This window comes from Schistocerca gregaria, chromosome 6 (genome assembly GCF_023897955.1).
Source record: "Schistocerca gregaria isolate iqSchGreg1 chromosome 6, iqSchGreg1.2, whole genome shotgun sequence".
Classification (NCBI taxonomy): Eukaryota; Metazoa; Arthropoda; class Insecta; order Orthoptera; family Acrididae; genus Schistocerca; species Schistocerca gregaria.
The window spans coordinates 98,779,277-98,791,327 of record NC_064925.1 but is presented as its reverse complement, the minus strand read 5'-3'; the positions used below and the strand labels follow the sequence as shown (position 1 = coordinate 98,791,327).

General features: G+C 49.5%; 1 protein-coding gene across 1 annotated transcript in view; it reads left to right on the top strand.

The window, feature by feature from the left end:
* Nucleotides 1-9,400, top strand: part of LOC126278410 (astakine-like) — a 121,099-nt gene extending 111,699 nt beyond the window's left edge. The window contains exon 3 of the mRNA XM_049978517.1: nucleotides 8,122-9,400. Coding sequence (XP_049834474.1) covers nucleotides 8,122-8,315 — 194 coding nt within the window. The 3' untranslated portion in view covers nucleotides 8,316-9,400. The remainder of the gene's footprint in view (nucleotides 1-8,121) is intronic.
* The last annotated feature ends 2,651 nt before the right edge of the window (nucleotides 9,401-12,051 follow it).

Here is a 12,051-nt window from a genome sequence, read left to right as displayed (position 1 = left end):
TATTTCGTGAGATGTTTGGCCCTGTCACGATCAGTGGACCAGCCTTTATACAAAGGTAAACATTTGAGGCATGGAAAGTTATCTGGAACCATATAGTTTCCTTTGCTTAAGGTATCTGTGCCTGGGCTTCAGGCAGGATCTCCCATTTCATTCGATGCTGAGGTGCTGTTCTAATATTGTCGGAGAGCCTCTGCAACGCTGTTTGAGTTTAGAGGGAATACCAAATGGTCTGAGGCATGAATAGAAATTTGGATGGAGGAGGGAGGTGTGCTACAGTAGTCTGTGCAGTTGTACAAAGGCACCGTTCCACGGTGGTGTAGTGATTAGCAGATCTACCTTGTGCGTAGGACACCCCAGTTCGAATCCTGGTCCTGGTACAAATTTCCATTCGTCGCCTCAGTCTGCATATATACAGCTACACGTATTATAAAAATGTATGTATGATATTCCACATCTCCTCATAAACCACTGAACCATTCAACCAAATTTGGTCACGTATCACCTAATGTCTGAAACGAATTGCTGTGGGGGTAATAACCATCTACCTATAAAAGGGGAAGCGGTGGGGATGAAACAGAAGAGTAGCTCACTAAGCGTGAATACCCACTCTTCACTCAGGCAGTTTTTGAGAATTAGAGCGCTTAGCACTTGCAGCAGACTTTACACACAATTTTAAACCATTAATAAGCTTTTCCTGGCTGACAACCCCCACAAAATGACAAAGGAAAAAAGTTCGTCTCTTACTGCGTTGTTGATGCTGAGCCATAAAAACTGCCCCATCAGGCATGATGTTTTAATTTATTACTTCTTTGCTATTAACAGTATTCGCAGAACATTTCGCAGACAGAGGCAAATGTACCTGCAAAGTTATAACATTGTACGAAACAATGTTCAGGAGATATGACGGCATAAAGTTGGAGCTGCGTGAATATGAAACTGCAGGGCGAAATTCGCTACAGATAGGGCTAAAATACGTGTAGAAATATGTACGAAATGTAATAAATATATGTGCTAAGTGAATACTCTAGCAAAGATGTTAGTAAAAAGCTACTTCTAAAACCTTGGATGGATTTCAATCAAACCTGGTACACATGTTAGCTATTATCTCGAAAGGAATACTGTGGAAGTAAGAACCACCAGCCTGTTGTTGTGATAGGTGTGCTAACTTCGTGATGGAGGAAGAAGGTGGACAAGAGGAGATGGGCAGAGAGGGTGAAGGAGTGGATGCAACATAGTTAGTGGGAGGAACAGGTGGACAGAGAGAGGGGAGGAGAAACTGGACAGAGACATGGAAGAGAATGCTATTGACGGAGAGAGGAGAGAAGATGGTCAGAGAGAGGGGGATGAGTGACAAAGAGAGAGAGAAGGGGGAGGAGGTGGACAAAGGGAGGAGGAGATTAACTTAGAGGGTGTGAGGAGATAGAAGGAGAAGAGGAGTGGACTTAGAGGGGACAGGAGGTTACCAACAGGGTGAAGGAGAGGAGCAGATGGTCAGTGAGAATGGTGGGTGGTGATGGATAGAGATTGGGGGGAGGGGGGAAGACAGGGGGGGGGGAGTATCAGATGGACTAACGGAGGACTGGAATAAATAGATACCCAGACAACCACAGGTATTTAGCTAAGATCTTTCATAAGCGACCTTTCATAAAATCTTTGGGAGTGCACTGTGGTACTTTTATTCTATCTTTTATAAAAGTTAGAGCTGGTTCATAAGAAATATGTCAAACAACTTTGGCCACGAAATGCAGATATTCGCACTTCGCGGTTGAAAGCTGGCAACAGCACTGCCGTCTACAAGGACCCTTCTTTCGCCGATTCTGCTGAAGGGTACGGCAACTAGGGCGTCTTTTTTGTGTGGGGCATCTTGGAGAAAAATACATTGAGGAAGCGCAAAATAAAATAAGAAGTATGAGGGAGAAGGAGAAGTAGACATAGAAGAAAGAGAAGGAGAAGAAGGGAAAGGATTGTAGGGCACTAAAATGGGTTGGTGGCAGATGTCTGTGAAAGGAAATCACGAGCTGATTCGAAATGGAATGTGTTAAGCAAGTGTCATTTTAGCAGGAGTGAGAGAGGGGAGGGGGGGGGTGTTCTGGAAGTTTCCCTGTCGCTCAAGCTGCCCTACTTCAACCACTGGATTTGAATAACTATATTTGGCAGCATTGTACCCTTCTATTGCTAGTCGCATAGCTGGTCGTCCGGAGAAGTGCTCACCCCGTGGTGTTGTGGCTGGTCAGGATTCCAAGATTTTAGGTTGTACATGATGCCATGTGATACCGTCCAAAGTTGAAAATGAGATGAATTAGCTGAAGAGTCTCGTGATGCGTAGTTTCTGTATTTTGCAGCTTGGTAGCCTACTGCAAACTTCTCTTTAATGGTTAGTAGATCGATGTTCAGCATTAGTTTTGGATCTAGAGATAACTGTAAGTAGCTTTTTATGTCGGCCATAGCTTCTTTCAGCCTTAGCAGAGTCGGGCCTCGTGGTCCAATACGAAAGCGCACGCCTGGCTACTGAGGGGTCGGTCGCGGGACTACTGTATATTTTTTTGTCTGCCCCCACCTTACAGTAATGTGCACATTCGCCAAAACCGACACTCCGTTTGGATTCAAATTCAAACTATACGTCTCATTTCCCAAGCAGCATTACTAGGGTCGGTTAGCGACATGCAAATCGCCGAACTCGCCCGTCTGATTCACTTGTACGAGACCGTTGAGCAACGTGGATTTATTATCCTACATGTCTGACAGTGATTTATTAAGGTGAAAAATGCTAACTTGTAAGTTTCACTGTAGTACACAGCCCACGTTAAACTATAATTCTGCGTGCCGCTGACTGAATTAATAAAAAAATGCATTGTCTGATGTATGCTGTACTGTGCTTTATTAAATTCGTGCTACTAGCTAATTTCGGCCGTGAGACATTATCAAGCACATTTGCTATGTCATGTATTATATATCGCCCTCATCACATTCAGCATATTGCAAGAGGTGTACTGGAGGAGGGGGTGGGGCTGGGCTCGCTTCATTTTTTTTCTTTATTGTTATTTTTAAACCTGTTTACAGGCAGGCCAGCAGCAGCATACTACACCGCTCTTTGGCCTCAGAGAAACACAAAAGATACAAATGAAGATAATTAGAGAAAAAATACGGTGGACATATAAACGGAGACAAACACTTTTTAAAATACATGGAGCCATTCACGGGCGTAGAGTCCAAGATAAAATTTGTTCAGACACTTGGACACACACATAGACGAAAATTGTCACACGCGAATGTAGGTGCACAAAACGAATAACACTGAACCACTTAAGCACAAACGACGGCACACACAGAAACACAACGCGTTGATCTTCGGCGCACGAATGTTCACTACGCGTGTACGAGTCTGGAGACCTGCCAAAAGAGGAGGAGGGGGGGGGGGGGGCTGAGAGAGGGAGCGGGGAGAGCAGAGATGCCACGGGCCGGGGAGATAGGGGGAGGGAGGAAGGGGGAGGGGAAGCCCGGGGGAAGAGGGGTGAGGAAGGGTGGGAAAGGACAGAGAAGGGAGGGAGGGTGCCAAAAGGAAAAAGACACAGGATGTGGGAGGGGAGGATCAAAGTTGGTAGGAGGGGTAGATGGAGGGGAGGAGGACATCATCAGGGAGAGGGAGCTGGCGGAAGCCACCTTGGGAGACGGTAAGGAGGTTGGAGAGATGGAGACCGGGTGGGAATACAGGTGCGGCAGCGGGGGGGGGGGGGGGGGGGGGTGAGGATGGGCGAGAGAAGCGGGTGAGGAGGATCGAGTTTACGGGAGATGTAAAGGATCCATATCCTTTCAAGGAAAAGGAGGAGGTGGGGGAACAGAATGAGATTCTACAGGATCCGTGTGGGGGAGGGGAGTCGGATGTGATAGGCCAGGCGGATTTGAAGGGATTTATAAAAGGTAGGGGCGGCGGAGATCCAGGTGAATGGGCATAACAAAGGATAGGGCGGATGAGGGGTTTATAGGTGTGGAGTATGGTGGAGGGGTCCAGACCGCATGTACGGCTGGAAAGGAGCTTGAGGAGACGGAGTCGGGAGTGTGCCTTGGCTTGGATTGTCTGGAGATGGGGGGTCCAGGAGAGGCGACGTTCAAGGGTGATGTCAAGGTACTTAAGGGTGGGGGTGAGGGCAATAGGACGGCCATAGATGGTGAGGGATTGACCTTGAGCAACCACTGGTTACATCAAGTGGTGAACCGGTCAAGATGGGATTGCAGAAGGCGTTGGGAGCGCTGCAGGGTGGGGGCGAGGGCAAGGAAGGTGATGTCATCAGCAAACTGGAGAAGGTGGACAGGGGGTAACGGCGACGGCATGTCCGCCGTATACAAAGGTACAGAAGGGGGGAGAGTACGGAACCTTGGGGCACACCGGCGGAGGGAAAAAAGGTGTAGGAATCCGTGTTGTGGATGGTGTCATAAGAAGGACGGCAGGAGAGAAAGGAGCCAATCAGACGGACGTAGTTAATGGGAAGGGCGAAGGTTTGGAGCTTGAAGACGAGAACGGAATGCCATATGCGGTCATAAGTACGTTTGAGGTCCAAGGCGAGGAAGATTGCAGAGCGATGGAAATTAAGCTGTTTGGAAAGGAGATGAGTGAGGTGAAGGAGAAGGTCGTCGGAAGAGAAGGACGGCTGAAAGCCACACTGGGTAACAGGAAGGAGGCAGTGCTGGCGGAGATGCTAGTGGATGAATCGGGTGAAGATAGATTCCAGGTCCTTGCTGAACACCGAGGTAAGGCTTATGGGATGGTAGGAGGAGACAGCGGATGGCGGTTTACCAGGTTTAAGGAACATCAGGATACAGGAGGATTTCCACAGGTTGGGATAGTAACTGGTGGACAGGACTACATTGTAGAGCCTGGCCATGGTGGAAAGAGACAGGAGCTTCACGAAGGTGACGGTAGGTGACACGATCGTGACCAGGAGCGGTGTTGTGTTTTGTGCGGAGTGTAGCAATGAGATCCTGTGTAGTGATAGGGGCATTGAGTTCCGTGTGTGCAATGTTATCCAAGTACTGGAAATCAGGTGCGAGGGGAGGGACGGAGGTGTCAGTTCGATCGCGGACATCCGGGAAGAGGGAGTAATCGAACTGTGGATCATCATGGAGAAGAGTATAGTAGGGGGAGGGTTTAGTTCCGGTAAGGCAATGGAAGGCTGACCAGAACTTGGACGAGTTTATACACTCCTGGAAATTGAAATAAGAACACCGTGAATTCATTGTCCCAGGAACGGGAAACTTTATTGACACATTCCTGGGGTCAGATACATCACATGATCACACTGACAGAACCACAGGCACATAGACACAGGCAACAGAGCATGCACAATGTCGGCACTAGTACAGTGTATATCCACCTTTCGCAGCAATGCAGGCTGCTATTCTCCCATGGAGACGATCGTAGAGATGCTGGATGTAGTCCTGTGGAACGGCTTGCCATGCCATTTCCACCTGGCGCCTCAGTTGGACCAGCGTTCGTGCTGGACGTGCAGACCGCGTGAGACGACGCTTCATCCAGACCTAAACATGCCCAATGGGGGACAGATCCGGAGATCTTGCTGGCCAGGGTAGTTGACTTACACCTTATAGAGCACGTTGGGTGGCACGGGATACATGCGGACGTGCATTGTCCTGTTGGAACAGCAAGTTCCCTTGCCGGTCTAGGAATGGTAGAACGATGGGTTCGATGACGGTTTGGATGTACCGTGCACTATTCAGAGTCCCCTCGACGATCACCAGAGGTGTACGGCCAGTGTAGGAGATGGCTCCCCACACCATGATGCCGGGTGTTGGCCCTGTGTGCCTCGGTCGTATGCAGTCCTGATTGTGGCGCTCACCTGCACGGCGCCAAACACGCATATGACCATCATTCGCACCAAGGCAGAAGCGACTCTCATCGCTGAAGACGACACGTCTCCATTCGTCCCTCCATTCACGCCTGTCGCGACACCACTGGAGGCGGGCTGCACGATGTTGGGGCGTGAGCGGAAGAGGGCCTAACGGTGTGCGGGACCGTAGCCCAGCTTCATGGAGACGGTTGCGAATGGTCCTCGCCGATACCCCAGGAGCAACAGTGTCCCTAATTTGCTGTGATGTGGCGGTGCGGTCCCCTACGGCACTGCGTAGGATCCTACAGTCTTGGCGTGCATCCGTGCGTCGCTGCGGTCCGGTCCCAGTTCGACGGGCACGTGCACCTTCCGCCAACCACTGGCGACAACATCGATGTACTGTGGAGACCTCACGCCCCACGTGTTGAGCAATTCGGCGGTACGTCCACCCGGCCTCCCGCATGCCCACTATACGCCCTCGCTCAAAGTCCGTCAACTGCACATACGGTTCACGTCCACGCTGTCGCGGCATGCTACCAGTGTTAAAGACTGCGATGGAGCTCCGTATGCCACGGCAAAATGGCTGACACTGACGGCGGCGGTGCACAAATGCTGCGCAGCTAGCGCCATTCGACGGCCAACACCGCGGTTCCTGGTGTGTCCGCTGTGCCGTGCGTGTGATCATTGCTTGTACAGCCCTCTCGCAGTGTCCGGAGCAAGTATGGTGGGTCTGACACACCGATGTCAATGTGTTCTTTTTTCCATTTCCAGGAGTGTAGTTAGGGTAGCATTTAAATGGGTGCATGTCTGTCGCCAGTCCCGGTGTTTCTTAGCTGCGAGCAAATTACGAATATGTCGCTGGAGTTGCCGGTGGCATCATAGTGTGTCCGGGTCATGCGTGTGGAGAAAGTCACGGTAGAGGTGACGGGATTCACGGAGGAGGAGGACGGCCTGTGGGGGTAAGGTAGGGCGGTGGGGGTAAGGTATGACGGTGGGAGTGGATGGCAACAATAGGGACGTGGGCCCCCATGGCCTCAGACAAGATCTGCTGGAGAAAAGAGACGGCATGGGTTACATTGTCAGGGTGGTGGTAGGTGAAGGGGTGGCTATCGATCTGGATGGAGAGGGTATCCCGGTAGGCATTCCAGTTGGCACGGGAATAGTCATGGACGTACTTTGGGGGGGAGGGTCATCATGAGGGTCAGGGCAGGGGCGACGACCGTCTGAAACGGTGCGGAGGACAGGGAGATAGTCGCTACCAATAGGCTCCAGGACATCCACCATTATGCGGCCAAGGAGGTTTGGGGAGGAAAGGATAACATCGGGAGTTGGATTCGGGACGGGTGTGCTGGGGGATGGGGATGAGGTCACCTCGAAGGGAGGAGAGGAACCGATGCCACCGCCATAACTGGGCGGCGGAACGACTGTGGATGTTGAGGTCAGCGGCGATCACGTAAGAGGAGGAGGTACGGTCAATGTGGGAGAGGAAGTCGAAGGAAATAGGGGCGTTAGGGTGGACATAGATGGTGGCGCAGGTGACAGACAGTAAGGCTGGGGGAGAAGAGACTAAGGATCAGGTGTTCGGTGGGGTCGGGAAGGAGAGGTTGGAGCCGAACTGAAATCTGGCGGTGGTGACCAATGGCAACTCCGCCACATGCAATCAGGAGGGGATTATCGGAGTGGTGAAGGAGGTAGGGCGAAGTGTGGACGTTGTGGTAGGGTTGGAGGAAGGTTTCATTGAGGAGGAAGGCATCCACGTGGTGGGCGGCAAGGGTGTGCAGGAAGAGGTTCTTGTTGGCTGGAAGGGAGCGGATGTTGTTGAAAAGGATACGGTGCCATGACAGGGATTTAGACGAGGGTGTCAAGACGGGAGAAGGTGAAATGGGCCTGGTTGTTGGAGTAGGTGGCGTACATTTTTAGGTGGAAAACGGAACGGGTGGCGAGGGATACCTGTTGGAGGGTGTTGGGGCGCTGTAAAGGGTGACCATTCTGAAGGACGATGGTGAGGAATCTGATGATGTCCTCAGCGGTAGGGGGTGGACGAAGGGAATTGCCGGGAGGGTGGGGGGGGGGGGCAAGCTTCTGTACTAGAAATAGTTAAATACTCTATACCGTTGAGGACGACGTATGAGCAGCAGAGTGATATGTCCGAAGCGACGGCCGCCGGCCACACTTCCCTATACAAGCCTTTAATTAATATGAACATGTTCTTCCCCTGCTGCCGGATGGCGCACCTGTGAATCCGGACTGCTGCCTTGACGACTACTCCTTCCTGTTACAGCCGGCGTCAGGTACGGCACGCCCTCTTGTCACCCTCTGCGCGCCAGTGGTGACACCTGCCGGCCACACTCGAAACCGCAGAACTTCACGCTGTCTGCCGGCCCGTTCGAAGCGGCTACTCTGTACACGGGCGTCTACTGGGCCGCATGTCCCTGCCAGTCGGGCCTGGAATGCGCCGGTGGAACCTGCGTCTAGCTGCCTCAGCCTCTCACCGAATCACCGCGACAACTTCATCAGCATCAGCACGACTAAGCGAACTCGAAGATTCATACTTTGGTATATTCAGAGAGTGGAAAACCGATACAGCGTACAATACGTAACGGCAGTCAAGTGGACGAACGATATTTTGCCACAGGTTTCATCTGATATCACCGTTGCCACCATCCCTTCCGTCTGTCGTCAATCATGAATTCACTTTAATGGAATTGTGGACCCTTCCAACTGAAAAACGTATCTCACCTTAATAAATTAATACGCACGCCGCGCTTACAGTGTAGACTGTTATTGTTAATCGACAGTCATCTCTCTGCACCGTTCCCACCCCTCTCCCACCTAGTCTTAACCTCATCATGTCTCATATCGCGCACAGTCGATGAGTTTTTCATCTAAGCAGTGTAGTTATTACATACTAAACCCATTTATGGTATTCGGAGCATAATTCACGCTTAAATTATACATCGAGATATGCTTCAGGAAAACTTTCGATGTTCTAAGGGCACTTCCGATTAAGGACATCTCAAGACATTAATCGAAGTGAATACTCTACCCATAATCAAGCGTCACCTCGAAAACGAAACTCTTCAAGCATTAGGGTGACCAGACGTCCGGATTAATCCGGACATATCCTGCTTTTTAGCTCTTTGTCCGGGGTCCGGGCGGATTTTTACAGTGTCCGGCCTTTTCACAAAATTGAGCGTAATACAGTTAAATTTACAGTTCGTCCCGTTCTATTGCTCTTTTCTTAAATACTTTAGCTATTGGCACAGCCTTCGTGATAGACAAGCACGAAGGCACTGTTACTAGGTGGCACCAGGATCGAGAATGTTTTCTCTAATTACCACACAGTGGAATGATGAGAGGAATAGATTAAACCTTGAATCAGTGAAAGGTCTGTTGATGATCCAATATAATTTAAAGGAATTTTCATGTGTGTCATTTTACAATTATCTGTTAAGTAAGCCTAAACTTTTGCAAAAAATTGTTTCCGCCGAGAAGTATCAATAATTGTTAAGAAATGTATGTAATGTCTATAAATAATAAACTCACGTATTAAAATTGAACGTACGTTTGATGGGGAAAACTGCGGATGACGATACCACCCGTCAACTTTGGACAAGTCACATGAAAGTAGCCAATCAGGAGTGGCGTTTAGGCAGCCGTCTTTGTTAAATCTTAAAATATAAAAACAATTGATGCTACATTGTCACCACAATCAATGCTTTTAATTTAAAATAAAAAAGTATTGCTCTGGGAATCACCACCTGACCACCAGTAACAATTAACTACTAGTTTTACCGGTAATTCCCGGGAGTCACGTGACTTGTCCAAAGCTGACGGGTGGTATCCTAATCTGCAGTTGACCCGTTTGATGTGTCCTCTTTTTTTCTTCCTTTCTCCTCCTTTTTTAAGCTGTTTCTTCTCCTTTTTAAACAATTGCATCTGGTCGCCCTATCAAGCATTATTTGTGAATCTCAAATCACCTGTTTAGTTACGAAATCCATTCGGCACGCAGACATACCTAGGGACCGCTCCCTTTTTCTGGTGCACTCTGTTGTCCAAGACTCAGCCCTAGTGTGAGAAGACAGTATCTGTCGTTTTACTCGTAAATGGTGTACGACTGGAATACTTAATGTAGAATGTATCGAGTGAGGCGACGCTGCGGTTGAGGGACTTAGGTTTCGCATTCCAGGTGAATGTCTTTCAAATTAAGTCTCTGTCCATCTCATTTCAGATGGCTTTTGGTCTCCCTGAATCACCCAAGTCAAATGCCGAGATAGTTCTCTTCAGGAATAAAAGAGAAAGCCTTGGCAGATTTCCTGCCACAATCTTGATCCTTGTACAGTCAGAGTTTGTACTCCAATCCCCTAGCCAGTATAAGGTTGGACCATAATTTTGTCCCGCTATGGATTTGCGTTAACAAATCCAGAAATCGAAGTACACAGGGTGGTACTGGCTTCTACAAAGAAAACAACTACATCACTTGTCAATAAATTCCCTTTCAACACGGTCATACAGTCAAATGAGTATTTGCGTTGTTGAACATGCAGTGCGTCTCATGTTGAAAATGTAATGCCTCTCATGATTTGGAGTGACGTCAAAATGCCAGCATTTTCCACTGATTTTGTCAGTGAGATCCCTTGACCGATAAAAAGTTTTGCACAAAATGGTTGATTTTTGCAACTTACACATCTGTTACAGCTATTTATAAATACATCGTGACACTTCTTTCCGTGGATTCCTTGTACTTTTGCTCTTATTGTCTGGAAATACTCAAATGCTAATCATTACAAATTCCATAAAAATTTCTGCTTGCGTTTCCATCTCGTCATTCATCTTTACTAAGTACATTTGCCAATAAATTACGCGAATGGGAAATTAAATAAAAATATTGCTTATTTATGCAAAGAGATTATTTCACACTTTGACCGTGCTGTTAACTCACTTTACGTCTGGCTTACTTTTAAGTTGCTGTATAGTAATTTGACTATCTTGCACACTGAAGCGAAGAATGAGCTCCACTATTATACACTCCTGGAAATGGAAAAAAGAACACATTGACACCGGTGTGTCAGACCCACCATACTTGCTCCGGACACTGCGAGAGGGCTGTACAAGCAATGATCACACGCACGGCACAGCGGACACACCAGGAACCGCGGTGTTGGCCGTCGAATGGCGCTAGCTGCGCAGCATTTGTGCACCGCCGCCGTCAGTGTCAGCCAGTTTGCCGTGGCATACGGAGCTCCATCGCAGTCTTTAACACTGGTAGCATGCCGCGACAGCGTGGACGTGAACCGTATGTGCAGTTGACGGACTTTGAGCGAGGGCGTATATTGCACCGCCACTTCCCAGCAAATTAGGGACACTGTTGCTCCTGGGGTATCGGCGAGGACCATTCGCAACCGTCTCCATGAAGCTGGGCTACGGTCCCGCACACCGTTAGGCCGTCTTCCGCTCACGCCCCAACATCGTGCAGCCCGCCTCCAGTGGTGTCGCGACAGGCGTGAATGGAGCGACGAATGGAGACGTATCGTCTTCAGCGACGAGAGTCGCTTCTGCCTTGGTGCCAATGATGGTCGTATGCGTGTTTGGCGCCGTGCAGGTGAGCGAAACAATCAGGACTGCATATGACCGAGGCACACAGGGCCAACACCCGGCATCATGGTGTGGGGAGCGATCTCCTACACTGGCCGTACACCTCTGGTGATCGTCGAGGGGCACTGAATAGTGCACGGTACATCCAAACCGTCATCGAACCCATCGTTCTACCATTCCTAAACCGGCAAGGGAACTTGCTGTTCCAACAGGACAATGCACGTCCTCATGTATCCCGTGCCACCCAACGTCCTCTAGAAGGTGTAAGTCAACTACTCTGGCCAGCAAGATCTCCGGATCTGTCCCCCATTGAGCATGTTTGGGACTGGATGAAGCGTCGTCTCACGCGGTCTCCACGTCCAGCACGAACACTGGTCCAACTGAGGCGCCAGGTGGAAATGGCATGGCAAGCCGTTCCACAGGACTACATCCAGCATCTCTACGATCGTCTCTATGGGAGAATAGCAGCCTGCATTGCTGCGAAAGGTGGATATACACTGTACTAGTGCCGACATTGTGCATGCTCTGTTGCCTGTGTCTATGTGCCTGTGGTTCTGTCAGTGTGATCATGTGATGTATCTGACCCCAGGAATGTGTCAATAAAGTTTCCCCTTCC